The sequence below is a fragment of the Stenella coeruleoalba genome, assembly GCF_951394435.1.
Source record: "Stenella coeruleoalba genome assembly, chromosome: 2".
NCBI classification, from domain to species: domain Eukaryota; kingdom Metazoa; phylum Chordata; class Mammalia; order Artiodactyla; family Delphinidae; genus Stenella; species Stenella coeruleoalba.
In genome coordinates this window covers 122,964,860-122,980,803 of record NC_137147.1, presented here as the reverse complement: position 1 = coordinate 122,980,803, position 15,944 = coordinate 122,964,860, and the positions used below count along the sequence as shown (strand labels likewise).

The 15,944-nt window shown below is 37.0% G+C and overlaps 2 protein-coding genes across 5 annotated transcripts in view; one reads left to right on the top strand and one right to left on the bottom strand.

Moving 5' to 3' along the window:
- The window catches only part of LRRC28 (leucine rich repeat containing 28), a 183,678-nt gene extending 172,170 nt beyond the window's left edge, over positions 1-11,508 (bottom strand). The window contains exons 1-3 of one of the 2 annotated variants that reach the window (XM_079907366.1): positions 11,434-11,472; positions 8,257-8,390; positions 7,588-7,815 (exon numbers count right to left, since the gene is read on the bottom strand). In XM_079907366.1, the coding sequence (XP_079763492.1) occupies positions 7,588-7,755 (168 nt within the window). In that variant the 5' untranslated portion in view covers positions 7,756-7,815; positions 8,257-8,390; positions 11,434-11,472. Of the gene's footprint in view, positions 1-7,587; positions 7,816-8,256; positions 8,391-11,433 lie in introns of both variants that reach the window. The other variant, XM_079907365.1, reaches the window with a different exon arrangement.
- A 284-nt stretch (positions 11,509-11,792) lies between these two features.
- TTC23 (tetratricopeptide repeat domain 23) overlaps positions 11,793-15,944 on the top strand; it is a 113,546-nt gene continuing 109,394 nt past the window's right edge. The window contains exons 1-2 of one of the 3 annotated variants that reach the window (XM_079914331.1): positions 11,793-12,395; positions 13,840-13,978. The gene's annotated coding sequence lies outside the window, so the exon portion shown is untranslated. Of the gene's footprint in view, positions 12,396-13,336; positions 13,979-15,637; positions 15,735-15,944 lie in introns of those variants that run through there. The other 2 variants (XM_079914330.1, XM_079914332.1) reach the window with 2 other exon arrangements.

The window sequence follows — 15,944 nt, the reverse complement described above, 5'->3', positions numbered from 1 at the left end:
ACTTCAAAGAGGTAACTAGGAAAACTCACCTAACATGGAACACCTCATTGCTCCACAGTGGCTAAATGTGGCTAAATTTTAACTACATGGTGCTAGGCTAGAAACAGGTCATCAATAAATACCTGCAGAATTAAAAAAGCAATACTGACTGGACTACAAATTAGAAGACCTGCTTTTTTGCTCTAACTGGCCGTAAAAATGACTTTAGACCCATCTACTAACCTCTTCTAAGCTTACTTACCTCAAAAAAGAAAAACTGCCTAAATCATCTATAAAGTTCCATATAGCTTTGAAATTCTATGATTCAACAGAATAAATTATAGGTCAGACATTCATTTTCCAAGCTATTTCAAATAGTTTGTTAAGTATTTGACAAGGAGCTACTGTCAACCAACCAGTAACAATGAGGAAAAGTTACTTAAATCTGAAAATTCAGTAGGAAAAACAGCTTTGATTTATAACAAAACCCACACTTTTCAGGCACAGGTATATTACTGAGACGGGGTACATTTGTAATGAATGTTTTGCAGGACTATAAGCATTAAAACATAAACAGAGCATCAGAATGCTTTACCATTTGACATAAGTCGTTTCCACACATTCAATTTAAGAAACAACTAAGATGTTTTTATACAGAGCTAACTCAAGAACAGAGTATTCACAGTGATTATGGAGGCCCTACATCCTAGCAGCAATGGAAGCTGCAGGGGTCCGACAGATTAGGGAAAAACAAGAAGCCCTTGTGTTGGAATTCAAAATGAACCAATCAAACAGAAACAAAACCATTCCCTCTCCCTACTTCTTCTGGCACACTTGATTGCATGGTGCTCTTTTTTTTTTTTTTTTACCATCTCTTTAACTTATTGTTTTTCCCTTCAGGGTGTTCTGATGTTCATTTGATCCAGATCCTACTCCTACCAATTTCAAAGTGGGTAGAGCGTGTAGCTGTGTGACTTCTCAGTCATCAACCCCTTTCACCCTCAACCCAGCCACCAGCTGCAAGGAGCATAAACGCAGGCATCACCATCATTGTAAATCAAAACGTTTAGACTCACTGATTAATAAAATTTGAGAGCTGGATAAGATCTTAGTGGCACTAAATTCCAACAATCTTATTTTGATTTTTAATTATAAAAATCATATACTGAAAAGAATATAAAACAAATTTAGTAGTAGGAACTTTCCCTTTTACAATAAACACTTAAATGTAAGGCTCTGTTTATTCCAGCTCCTACCCCCCTTCTTGTGCCCTCCCCTCTTCCACAGCTATAATCAATATTGTTTGATGTATTCTTTTTTTATGCCTTAGTTTATTTGTCTATAAAGTAGGAATAATAGTGCCTACCTCATAGGACTGTCTTGCAGATTAATTAGATTAATACATATAAATCACTTAAAACAGTGCTTGGCACTTAGTAAAGACTCAAACGAAATCTGCTACCAGATTTCAACCCACCCCATATTGATGAACACTTAGGTTTTCACAATTTTTCATCATATACAATGTTGTGATGAGTATCCTTGTCCACTTGACTATTTTTTCTGTTGGGTAAATTCCTGCAAGTGAAAATGCTGGTTCAAACATATGCACATGTAAAATTCTGCTAGATATGGTCTAACCACCCACCAAAGTAATGAGTCAATTTCTACTCCTTCCAATAGTGTATGAGAGCATCTTCTCCCCATTGTCTTCAACATAGGGCACTGATAATCTTCAACACCAGGTATTAAATCTTTTCTAATTACTAGGTAAGGATGATCAATGTTTTATCACTTCTATTGAAAGTTAAACATTTTTTTGTTTTGAATATCTGTATTCTTTTATGATTTGCCTGTTTATATTTGATGGGGGGAGGTCAGGAAAATTTTCTCCTGGGTCAACAGGAAAGAAATAACATCCTCATCCCCCACCTCATCTCCCCACCCCAATTCAGGATTGTGATGGACATACCTCTTCTTCCCTTGAATCTCAGAAGGATATCATTTTTAAGTTCTCTCCTGTTACATAGATTAACTGCTTAATCAGGATCCATCCACTCTTATTGCTCTTAGCCATAAGCCAAACTCCCTTCTTTCACTAAAATTTAGATGCCTCTTTCTTATCCATTCATATTTATAAATAAAATTGTCAACAGGTGAGATGAGAGCTCTATCAGTATTTGGGGAGGTCACTCTTCCACATCCCCAGGAAGGCCTGCTGCCTACTACACTCATTAAGAGAAGCTGGCAGATCCATTAAGTGATTTTGCTTCCAAGTTGAGTTTTTTTCTTTTCCCCTCCAAGTCGCCTGTGGCCTTTTATTTTATAAATGAAGGAACTGAGATCCAAAGAGGTTAAGCACATAGGATCTTGGTCTATTACTTCCTAGTACTAAGTTGTGCTACCAAACAATGAAACACTCTCTTGCTGGGACTGCAGAACTCAAATGCTTCCACTGCTAATTCCTGCTTCCATGTTTCATTCCTTCTCTAACTCTTACAAAGACCCCAGCTACTTGCAGGGAGGGGGTGTGGGGATTAGGCTGCAAGGGGACAAGGTAGGCTCTACCTCAGCCCCCTCCAGCCTGCACACTCATATCCTGTCATCATCTGAAACTTCTCCATGACTGATGTTTCTCTCCACAACTACAATATCCCATCCTCCCAGATGGCTTACTCAATCATGCCCAGTATAATAAGTCTTCAACATCAATGGATCCTTTGGACCCTCTCCATTTTCCCTATTCACTCACTCCTTTCTTTCTTTGCCTCCAATCCACCTCAGACTCCATGTCCCATCATTTTAATCACTCTTGCCAAAATCCTAAACCTCCTTAGTCCCTCTATACCTGGCAAAAACCTAAGCCTGCATAAATGCGACATCCCAACTTCTTCATACCTCAGACATCTGAGAACTGCAGGAGAAAACTCCCTAAACAAGCAGATGGTTCCCCAGCATAAGTCTAGCCATCAACTGCTTGCTGAATGATTCTACTACCTTTCTCTAACCAAACTGCTATGACTCTTCGCAACAATAATTTCAAACCTGCAATCTCCACAAATCTTCACTCCCTAAGCAGCTGGCCTTGCCTGGTAGTCACCAGACAAGAACTCTCTCCCCCACAATCTGAATCTTCCTTTGCACCTATCCTTCCTTTCTCTTGTTAAAGGCGGAAGAGATACTATTTCTTTTTTTTTTTTTCTCCCCCTGTAACTTACGAGGGTGCTGCGATGTCTTCCCAGATGTGGTCCCCATGTAAGGTCTTTTTTTTTTTTACATCTTTATTGGAGTATAATTGCTTTACAATGGTGTGTTAGTTTCTGCTTTATAACAAAGGGAATTAGTTATACATATACATATGTTCCCATATCTCTTCCCTCTTGCGTCTCCCTCCCTCCCACCCTCCCTATCCCACCCCTCCAGGCGGTCACAAAGCACCGAGCTGATCTCCCTGTGCTATGCGGCTGCTTCCCACTAGCTACCTACCTTGTGTTTGGTAGTGTATATATGCCCATGCCTCTCTCTCGCTTTGTCACAGCTTAAGTCCTTCCCTCCAATTGTGCTCTGGAGCCCATCCTTTCCTACCTTCTTAGGAATCTTGAACTTTTAATTGTTCCTTATTTTTGAATCTTCAACTCCTTTCTAATGGAGATTTCCCATCAGCATTTACACAGGCTCAACTCTTTCCTCTTAGAAAAGAGGGGTGAAGAGGAAAGAGAAAAGGAGAAAGAAGAAAAAATTCTCCTTTTTCGTCAAGACCCCTCCAGCTATGACCGCTTTTCCACATCAAAACCAAACCTGAAGACCCATCTACCTTGTTATCTATTTTTTCATCTCCTTCTCACCAATTAACCCCTCAAACTTGCATTCTACTCTCCAGAGCTTCTAACATAGTCACCATCATAGTCACCATCACTTTGTCACTAAAGTCTTTGGACAAATATTGATCCTAATCTTCTGCCACTGAATCTCAGATCGTTATTTTTTTTCTTCAGCTTGGGATGTCAAGAAACAAAAATTCCATGAGAGTAAGAATTTGTTCCATGATGTATCTATGTCAGTGCCTTGTAGAGTACTGGATACACAGAAAGTACTCAATAAATAAATGAATAAATGATAGTTTTCCTCCCAGGCTCCTGACAAAGTCATTCTTCAGGGTCAATGCAAATAGCACCTTCCTTAAAAAATCTTTTACAATCCTGCTACACAGAATTAGATTATGTGTCCTACCAATGTTAGACAGTAGCCAGGCACTGGGGATACAGAATTTAAGACAGACTCCCTGCCCTCAAAGACTCTCAATCTGCATCTGTTATACCTGTACTATAGACATTATGCTCTTCTACTTTATATTCATTTATTTATTCATTCAACAACTATGTGGATGCCTATCAAATACAGAACCTGTCTCTCCTATTCTCTTATTAACTTCAAACTACCACAAAGATCAGAGACTTAATAATTCTTGAACTGCATTTAAAATAATTATAGAAAAATTCTTTAAATCACTTCCTAAGATAAATGTTAGGAACCAAAATCATGTTTCCTAACTACTTCTTATTCACCTATTAATTATATAACTGGATTCTTATATAAATTGACTCATTATATTTTAAACAGTTTTAAGACTTTTCAGTTATACAAATAAGTGGTAATATTGTAAAATGAAATACTGCTAAAAAGTACTTTAAAATATAAAATGTTCCTACCCTTTGACCCAGCAATCCTACTTTTGAGACCTGATCCTAAATACAAGGATGTATATATATTTCTTGGCCTAGAATTTAGTGGAATGAGAATGAAGTGAAGAGAGAAATCTGCAGAGAAATATGTAGAGTATGATTCCCTTTTGTTGTTTAAAAAGGGAAAAAAATACAGAGTACATAATTACATAAACACAAGCAAAGGAGTGGAAGGACACAACCAAACTATTAACACTGGTTATTCCAAAGCACAGAATTGGAGGAACAGAAAGAGAAACTACTACTTTCCATATATTTCTTATGTTGGTTGCTATAAGGGCACATATTTTTATATGTAAAATATGAACAGTTTATTCTTTTGTATATAAAAACGGCTTTTCCCTGTGCTTTAATTTTAATATGGGCATTTCCCAAGTTCTAAGCATCTGACATACAACACAATCATCCTACAAATATAAACCATAATGCAATACTGAGCAGCTTGAAGGGAAAAAGGAAGGACAGAAGTTGGGCATTAGTGACTCCTCACCAAGAGGCTTCATACGAAGAGGGGAGAAGGGGAATGCTGAGGAGAAGACATTTAAACACAATAAAACAATGTTAATAAGAAATAATAAAACAATGTGGAAATGGAAATGATTGGCAGGTTCCCAAGCTTTTCTAAAAAAAAAAAAAGGCCAATTAACTCATAATGTGTTTGAGATAGTATAATGCTTCCAATAATGTGTTTTTTTCCTTTGGACAGTATTGCAGTTTAAGTCAAATTTTACATACTAAATCTCTATTATTTCTATAGGAAATATACTTTATCAATAACACCAGCAAACATTCTAAAAGCCTGCAGTCACTAGTTTGGAACACTCAAGGGCAAGTACTGTTTCATCAGCTTTGAAAACCTGTGCAGTATGCCATTCTCAGACTACGGTGGATATAAGTAAGCTGTCCTATACTCAGTATAGTCACGGAATGGTATGGTTGCTACCATTCCCACCATCCCGATATCTGTATGGTACTTCAGTTTAAAAAGCTCTTTGATACAAAGGAATGAAATGTTCCAGCTAAGACAAAGCATTAAAATAAAATATATACACCTACCATTATAAACATATGCAACAATTTAATCTTCAGTGACTACAAAGGTGGCAAAGCATGAACTTGAAATGTATGCTTGGGAGCCATTATATCAGTTAAAATTGTATAGTAGATACTTAAATATTTTCATAAATAGAAAACTGCAGCCAAGAAATGGCCACAAAACCAAAAGTTTATTGTAACATTTATAAGCAAAGGTCAATTTCTTCTACCCGTGGACTATAACTGATGGTTGAGAAGTAATCCACTCACAACTTTTTCTTTGTACATCAACAATAAACATGAGAAAATGTGGGCTGTAATCCTTGACAAATTATTTCTTACACCACTTCTCCAAAGGGCAGAAAAACACTAGGTAAATACGGTTTCGCTTCATGCAATGATGATCTCGCAAAAAGGGTCAATATAACTATATACAGATTATTAAAGTTTGGAAAGTGAAAAATCTAATTTAAAAAAATCTAATTAGGCATGCAAAATAATATATACAAATATGTCAAACACTAAAAATGAAAGATATACTTGCACTTACTTTCAGACACAACAAAGATAAACAAATTTTATAATGCTTTCTACACATTGTAGGTATTTTGCACAGATTAACTAAAACTTTTCCAGAAAAACACTCCATATATATGAAGCCAGTAAGGCATATTTTCAGATACTCAGATACTTTCAGAGAAGGGAATGAAAAATGGGTCTGTTCACAAAGAAACAACAAGAATTCATAAATCATCTAAAGTGAAAAAGAACTAGAATTCAAAGTGTAAGACTTAAATGAAGTTCAGTGATAATGAGAAAAGGCCACATAAAGCAAAATCCATTTAAAACAGAGACCAAATATCATGATACAGTGGGAATAAAAAGTTTGACATGCACACTCTCTTGAAAAATATTTTAGTTTGTTTAATCTCATATGTAATAAAATTTAGGTTATAACGATAACTATGTGCTTATTCTTAGAACATAAAAAGAGTGAATCAAATGTTGGCTTTTGTGGCAAAAATTTTTCCAACAAATTGGATGACAGCCCAATTCAAAGTCATCTGATTGTCACAGTGCAATCATAAAGAAGGTTTTTTGGTTTTGGGGTTTTTTCAAAACACTCAAAGGCTACATCAAGCCTCCTAATGCCTGTCTTAATATTTTAATCTTCAAATCATTCCCTTTTTAAATACGTCTAAATCAAAGTCATCCTTGTTGGTCTTTCTCTTCTTTACTTTTTAACTGATCTGTTGGGTACTGTAACATCCATAAATCATCTAAGAATCTTAACACACAAAGAAAGCACAGGCCCAGAGAGATGCACAGGCTAAGTGAAGAGGGGTTTCTGAATAGGGACTAATTTTTTTTTAAATTTTATTGGAGTATAGTTGATTTACAATGTTGTGTTAGTTTCAGGTGTATAGCAAAGTGATTCAGTTGTACATATATTGATACATGTATTCATTCTTCTTCAGATTCTTTTCTTAGATAGCTTATCACAGAATATTGAGTAGAATTCCCTGTGCTATACAGTAGGTCCTTGCTGGTTATCTATCTTATATGTAGTAGTGTGTGGGACTAATTTTATAAGTGGTATATTAGTGAATATTTTGCTTTCCTACACGACTCTTGAAACTTCATAACTGCAAGAACTTGGATAATGAATTCTCAAGTAATGAGAACCCCCTGTATGTGTACTTCTATTACCTGTTTATACAACAAGAGGGGATACAAATCTTGGTCTGAATATCTTAAGATATATAAAATATATCTTGGTCAGAACCACATTATAAATGACTTTTTTTTTTAATGCAACATAATACTGTACCAAGGTTGTAAGGGAGTTCCTTTTCATGTAGAGTCTCTCCAAGTACTGTAGTCCCTCATCTTTTAGTAACTCCAATGGGAAATGTTGCAGATTCCTATAATTTAAGAACAAATTCTTGTGCTTTTCCAGCCTTGCCACAGAGATCGTCTTACAAAGTTCGGATGCCATGACTGAACATATCCCATCAGGCACACTGCAGCACTACATCTTGTCAAAATTGGTCCATTTCTAAAGAAAACAAAAAAATGGAAAATTATGATACTGCTAACAAACGTTGCCAAATAAACCAGTTAGCATATATAGCTATTTGCAGACATTAAAAAGAGTTATACATCAATTCCTATATTTTTCTAACAACTAAATTTTCACACATATTTAGAAGGAGATTAAAATGAATAACTATTTAATAAAAATACTCTCACTATTTAAGCAATATTTACTACTTAGCAGAAATAGTCCTATTTGAAAAAAATAGTTCTTGAACTTGAGATAGGAATCCCTGTCTAAGAGAACAGAGACCAGTTTCATAATATGCAACCAAAGAAAGAGCTTAAAAAATTAGACACAGCAAACCCATTTCCTTCTTGAACTACTTCATTTTGTCTTTAGCTTAAAACATTTTAAAAATATTTAAATGTATATAATATATAATATAACTAGATCACTTACAACTTCATTTTCTTCACTTCTTACTACCTAAATATTGTCCTATATGCGAATATTTTCTTTCTTTTATCTCTTTATTCTCTTTTCTTTCTTTCTTCTTAGCTTTGCAGATGATCAGAAGTAGCAAAGAAACAGGCCTGGGAACATAGAGTTTTACTTAATTATTTCAATGAAAGAAGAAATACTGCACTAGGAAATAAGAATCCTGTACTTTTCTATTACAATCTTTCTGGGCCTTAGTTGCCTTACATAAAATGGAGACAGCAATTTATTGGTAAGGGCCAGAACCTAGAACAGATTAAATACCTTTCTAGCTCCAAATTGACAAGGATAGGAAGAGAAATAACATTTCCCATCTTACCAACTAGGCACAGGGCAGAAACAAACTTCACATCACTTACCACAAGAAGAAACAAACTCAGAGATTCAATAATTTGTCCAAGGTCAAACAGTTCATAAGGGAACAAGGATTTTTTTTTCTTGGGCTGGGGAAGGGTGTCCAGTGGATTTCAAAGCCTGAAGTCTTTATACACACAGACTGACAGGATTCCACAGGATACTAAGAAAATGCTAAAACACTAAAAACAAGTTGAGCTTTGTTCAAAGATTCTACTCTGGTTTTCCTGGGCACCCTTTCTCAAACTCTCCAAAGAGAAGTACCTTTCAAAGAAAATGTTTTTTCTTAAGAAAAACTATTTTCACAGGGAATTAATACCAAGTTAGTACAAAATTCAGTAACATAAGCTTTCAATAAGCAGAGTTTTCTAACTTTTTGGTTATTTTCTATTATTTCCAAACTCTTAATTCCCAACTAATAAGAAAGTATTTGCTATTTTATATAAAAGGTCAGAGAATATGGAGTATTCAATTATATCCCTAATGCAACATGAGAGTCCAGTACCTTCCCATATTTATACTAGCTACTCACTTACCTATTTTTATGAGACATATTACTTGACTTTGAACAAGATACTCAACCTTTCCACATCTTAGTTCTCTCCCTGTAAAGCAAGGGTAACTAGGCTACAAATAACATCGTTGATTGTATTTAGAAAGGGAAGCTTTCTGGGTAATTATTCACTGAAATAGTAAACTAGAAGCCGTTTAGATGTCTCACAAGCATCTCAAACTTAACACATTCAAAAACAGTTTTTGATATTCATCACCAATCCAAATCTTCCCCAGTCTTTCCAACCACCAGGAAAGCCGCAAGTCATGAACAATTCCTCCACCACCTCCAATCTATCACAAGGCGTATGGTTTCCATCTCCAAAATACACCTCAAATCTATCCACATCTCTCCATCTGCCCAGATGGAAAGCCACTGTCATCTCCTGCCCTGCCATATGTATTACTGGTCTCCCTGTGTCCACTCGAGTCACTTTGCAATACATTAATCACTTAGCTGGGAGCCTTTAAAAAAGAAATCCAACTATGTCTGCCTCTCTTTCTCAGGTAAACTTGCTCCCTAGTCACATGCATTCTAAATAAACCCTTCAAAAGTTTATTAAGAAAAATCAAACTTACCAAGTATTGAGGGCTCTTCACAATCTGGCCCCACCCACTTCTCCAGACTGGCAGCACCCTCCCTGGCTTCTCATCAAACTCCTGGGCTTTTCTAGTGCTTCGAAGTGCTAAACTCTTCACACCACTTCCTGCTCTCCTTTAGCCTTTGAAAGCACTGTCCCAACGCCCTTCAGGTTTCAATGTAAAAATCACTTCCCTATCCCAAGCTAAAGTCTTCTCTCTTACTCTTTCTTTGTAGGACTCTTCACAATTTGTAATCTATATTTATCGGTGCATCTATCTATCGTCAATCTAGCCAAGAGACTGTACCGTAAGCTCCTGAGGGCAGAGACCTTGCTGTTTTCTTTACATTTGTATACCTGCCTCTAGCACAAAGCAGGCCCTCAAACAGCTGATAAACAACTGACAGTAGGACATGTGAGTAATATTGTAAGGTAGATTTTTTTTCACCTCTGATCTAAAGTCAGCTTGCAGATACTATATGCTGAGTGCATGCTATGTGCAATAAAGATCTCTCAATCCTTAAAACTCTGCACTGCAATAGACATTATTTAGCCTATTTTATAGATGAGGAAACTGAGTTTCTCAGAGGATAACTTGCCAGAATACCAACCCAGGTGTTCAACTCCAAAGCCTGTGCATTGCTCTACAAGGCAGACTTCCATGAACTTCAGTGGGGCCTGTGCTTCTTCCTATTATTATTTAAGTGGTAGGCAAAGCTTATGCAAATCTAAGACTACAAAGCAAAACCCACACTCCCTGATGGGAAGATCCAATAAGAGAATACAGTGTAACCTGATGGCTTTCCTTCTAATCCTGCTGAATCCTGATGGGTGGGATTGGTTGCCCTTAAAACGTCATTACACTCTGTTAAAATGCATTTTGCTAGGAAGGCAGTTTGGGAGATGAAATCTACACAAATGAAATCTGAAAGCTTTCAATAATAAATAATGGTAATGGTTTTCCGTATGCATTCACTGGCAATGCACAGCCTTTACCAGCATAATTTTCTTACACATATTCCCTTCACTACCTCTTATCTACGATTAAAAGCAAATGGTATACTTAATATTAGCTGTATACAACTGCACCTGCATAACAGTTTTCTGACAGGTAAACACCAATCCACTCTATTATTATTTAAAGCAAACTAACCTTTCCATCTTAAGAAAATTCCACACATTTTAAAACAGGTGTGTTTTAAGGGAAAGGAGTCCCTTAGATTGACTTCCGTACTTAAGTCAGTGGAATACCCACTCCAATTTCCTAATATTGTAGATTAATGAATTAAAACCCGCACATTAAAAGCATTTATTAAAGGTTATGTTCTCAGTACTGAAAAGAAGGCTGTCAGACGTCTTAGTTAAAACACATGCCGTTTTGCCCGAGTTAACGAAACACTCTGGTTGTTAGAGTTTGGAAGCAGTGAAGCCAGTGGCAGGGATTTCACAGACCCGGTATCGGGATTCTCCGACCACCGAGGGCGAGGAGGGCCCGGCAGCTGTGGCGACCCGAGGCCCGGGCGGGCCCGCTCGGGCCGGGGTCCACTCGCTGCAGCCCGGACGCTTCTGCCAGACCCGGCCTCAGGGCCGGGGGTCGGGCCAGAGGGCCTTGCTTCGTGAGCCACCCGAAACGGCGAAGTGCCACACTCACCTCGACCAGCGGAGCCAGCGCTCCCGGGCACAGGGACGCTGGACGGCAAGCCGGGACTCGGCGGGCGGGGCGGGGCGCCGGGAGGGGACGGGGCGGGGCGCGGACGACGCGGGGCGGGACGGGGCGGAACCCTCACTTCAGAGGGTTGGGGGAAGACAGAGCGGAGGAGAGGAAGACGAAACCTCGCGATAATGCTCCACCGTTCTCGCGTTTTTTACGATAGATCGCACGAGAGGCTTGTTTTCCAAGCGATGTGCCTATTGGCCAACAATGTGGCTTCTCCATGACTTGGCCCCGCCCTTGGCCCTGTCTTTGCTTCCGACTCCGGCTTCCGGGTTTGTTGTTGAGATCAGCTCTTTGCTCAGAATTTTGAGGGGGTAGTTTAGCCGGCTGCAGCTTCAGGGACCGTCAGTAACTGATCAGTTCTTTCATTCATGCATTCACTGACGCACTCGTCCTCTCGTTCAATGCATACGTTGAGAAATTACAACAGTAATAACACCCAGTCGCTTTACTGTATACCAGGCAGCGTTCTAAGATCTGTGCATAGGTTATCTCAACCCTCACAACAATCCTATGACACAGGTACTATTACTATACTCGTTTGACGGATGAAAAACTTAGGTCAGGTAGGTTTATGTAATATGGCCAAGGTTAGTAATCAAGTAGTGAGCTTAAGCCCAGTATAAAAGAAGTCACTGCACGCTGGCAGGTTCGTTCCAAGAGTGAGGCAGTAACCTAGTCTCTGCTCTTGAAATGCCGTAGGTCTGCTGTGAGAAACAATCGTTAAAACGACAATAACAGCTGTGAGAAACAATCGTTAAAACAACAATAACAACTTTGTAAGTTAAATATTCTGGCAGTTCCTAGCATGACTGAGTAGGCCATCAATAAATATTTCTTCAGGACGGAATTTCCTATGTCAGCAGAAGGAGTCGTCAAAGGAAGAGACCTTTATGATGGTAAAAAGAAAAAAAAAAGCATTGTTAAGGAACAGCAAAAAAATATTTTTTTAAGTACCTTGCTTGTTAACGTGACAACTTTTCTTCTGAAATGAAGTTTTTTAAAAATTTCCTCTCATGAAACTACTGTTATTTATTGTTCTTTGGCAAGCTTGATGTTGATTATAATGTAGCAGTTCATTGTCAAGATATCCTGACTTTATAGATACTGTTATTTATTGTTCTTTGGCAAGCTTGATGTTGATTATAATGTAGCAGTTCATTGTCAAGATATCCTGACTTTATAGATTTACGTTGGTTTATTTAATTACTGTTAGAGGTAAATAACCTAGAAAGCTGAGTTATATTAAATAAAAATAAGACCTATCTCAAAACAAAGTATGAGTTATAATGAAATACTTACGAATTATCTATTTAGTAAACCTGGTCTTCAGAAGTTACTGAAGTATATGGATGGTATATGTCATGTACTTCTAAGACCTTTTATACAGGTTTCCAAATACTTAAAAATTTGTAGTACTTAGAACTTTTTTGCTAGACTTAAAATGAGGAAATCCTCAGTTTATGTAAAAACAAAAATCTTTCGGTTATTAAAGATCAACCCAAATAATATATATTTGCTCCTAATATTGAAGAGTCACACATACAAAAAGGCAACTATAGATAGAACAATTTTTAAAAAGTAATCAATGTTAGTCTCTTAGTTTTCATTTCTTAAAAAACGAAATATTTTAATGCATTAATTTGACATCTGATATTTGATCATGAAAAATGAATCATCTTAAAACAACTTCTGCCCTCTGAAACTGACACAAAAGTAGCCATGTGATTCTTCGTATTAGTATGTTATCCTATGGCCACTCTTTAAAGTTCTCTAAATTTGTCAAGTGTCAGTTTCACAATTTGCCTCCCTCAGAACAAGGGGGAGGGACTTCCCTGGCAGACCAGTGGTTAAGACTTCCCTTTCCAGTGCAGGGGGTGTGGGTTCTATCCCTGGTGGGGGAGCTGAGATACCACAGGCCTCCTGGCCAAAAAACCAAAATATAAAACAGAAGCAATATTATAACAAATTCAACAAAGACTTTAAAAAAAGAAAAAAGTCCACATCAAAAAGGTCTTTAAAAAAAAGGGGGGGGAATCCTCTAATACAAACTAGTGATTGGACAATCTTTGGCAAACTTTAACATCATCAGGCAGCGATACCACTTTAAGAAAATTCCAAGGAAAGGACAGCCCCATTTTAAAATTCCCACCTCTGGCTCCCAAGGATTGGGTTGCAAACTTAGATAAAACACTCTTCTCCACTCCCTATTGGTGCATGCTCTATCATTCATTCTCCCTGGAATTTTGTGAGATACTACGTTGCTTTATGGGAAAAGGCTGCGCCAATTTAGTCTGGAATTGCCCTACTTTAGACTTTTTCTGGTTATCAATCTGTACAAAGAATCACCAAACTGATACAGCGTGGACCAAACTGATAAATCAGGCTGCCGGGACATTGTGTAATTCGATCGAAAAAGAAACGGACAACCTCTCAAGCACATCGAGTATTTGACAAAGGATTTTACAACCCAGTGAGAGATGTAAGAGTTAAACTTTTCTGATTTTTTTTTTGCTAGTTTTAAAGGAGTAAGTGTCAAAGGAAAAGCAGATAAAATGCTGGCATAATGTAAGAGTGGCATGAAGAGAGTTTCAGAGGGTGTTTTTAGAAAGAACATTATTCGCAGATCAGTAATGGATTTTTGAATGGTAAAGGGAAAAAGGTAGTAAGATTAATAATAGATTATTTTATACTCCAAGAAGCTGTGGGTTTTTGTTGCTTTAATATGGATTTAAAGGAACACAGTAATATTATTGTAATTATCAGAGGAAATGAATATTTTTGTATGTATATTGTCTTACCTAGCATAATAGACAATCCAGCTGTTAAAAGATATAAGAGAAAATTATCATCTTTGGACCCAAGTTTTGTGTATATTTGTAGATTCGGAGATCCAGGGACAGATCTGCTAACAACAAAGGAAAACATAATATTGGTGTATGAAACAGAATCAGTAGGTAATGAATGTAAGGATAAATTCTCAAAAATGAAATCCAGCATTTATACTTTCAAAAATGATATTTTCACTAAAACTAAAATATAAAAGTTCAGGAAATACTGATAAATGAGGATAATGTATATTAAAACATATTTGAAATAGCAACATTTTAAAAAAATCCAGCCCAATAAAAAATTCCAAAATATAGCATCTTAAAGATTCTTCAAACATTAATTCAGCTAGTAAATATAATACCTAGTAGCACATCTATACCTCTACAAGGCCTAACTCAGAGTAGGTATGCAATAAATATTTCTTGAGGGTCCTCTGTTAATCCATATATGGGGATATAAAGTAATAAAATACAGTCTCTCAAGAAGCTCATACTCTAGCTGGGAGAAAGAGACGCAAAAAGTTTAAATGAAGACTTCTGGATAGTTTTTGGTGCATAGATGACTGCTGTAGACCCTAGATGCTTCAGGTGCTCAGATCAGTGTGAGCAGAAATATTCAGGGAGAGTTTCACAGTAGGGTTAAGACACATTTTGAGCTTCAGCAATGAGCAAACTTTCAGTAGATAGAAAAGAAAAGAAATGGCATCCCGGGTAGTGGGAGAGTTGTTAGCAAATATGTGCAGCCTAAAGAATAGAGAATAATTAGCTCTGACGCAGCAAAAGCTTCACTTGGGGACCTTGGTATAATAAAAATTTTTTAAAAAGCATGAAAAGTTACACGAAAAGTCAAAATTGCCAGAATTAAGGAGTTTGGTCTTGTGTTTTAAAGTAATATTTGTAAAAGATAAAACTGACATTGCAAGAACAGAGACCAGAAGCTAAGGGGCTAAATACTATAAATAATGGAGTGCAGATTGGTAACAGCCTCATAAGACATTTTCTCCAAATACCTTCATATGGTTGAATAATATAAATCTTGATGCATTTCTTTCTACTCTTCTGAAGCATTGAGCTTATTTTTTGTTAAACACTACAAATATAAATTTTATTAGATGAGGTGTTAGTTGTGGTGTAATAAAACAGTAAAAGTAATTGTTTACATTGCATCAGTTCTTGCTCCTTTGCCCTCAGAATTTAACGGTTTCTTGTTTCTATTTAACGAATTGAAGGAATTTCAACCAAAAAAAAAAAAGTTGTGACTGAAGAACACCATGGGAAGATGGGAGGTATTTGTACTCAGACTGTAGGCTTTCACCTGATCTGTTTCTCTGAGACAAAACTCAGTTCCATACCTCAGTGAGCTGCTACCATGTACCAGATGATATCCTCAGTGTTGGGCAAAAAAAGGTGAATCAAGAACCATCTCCTCCCAAAAAAGCTTCAGGGATACCAAGCAGGGTATTTGTCTCCTGAATCAAAATTTGCTTCAAAGAACCTGAAGTTCATCTATTTAAAATTTTTTTTTAATTGGAGTATAATTGCTTTACAATGTTGTGTTAGTTTCTGCTGTACAACAAAGTGACTCAGCTATATATATACATATATCCTCTCCCTCTT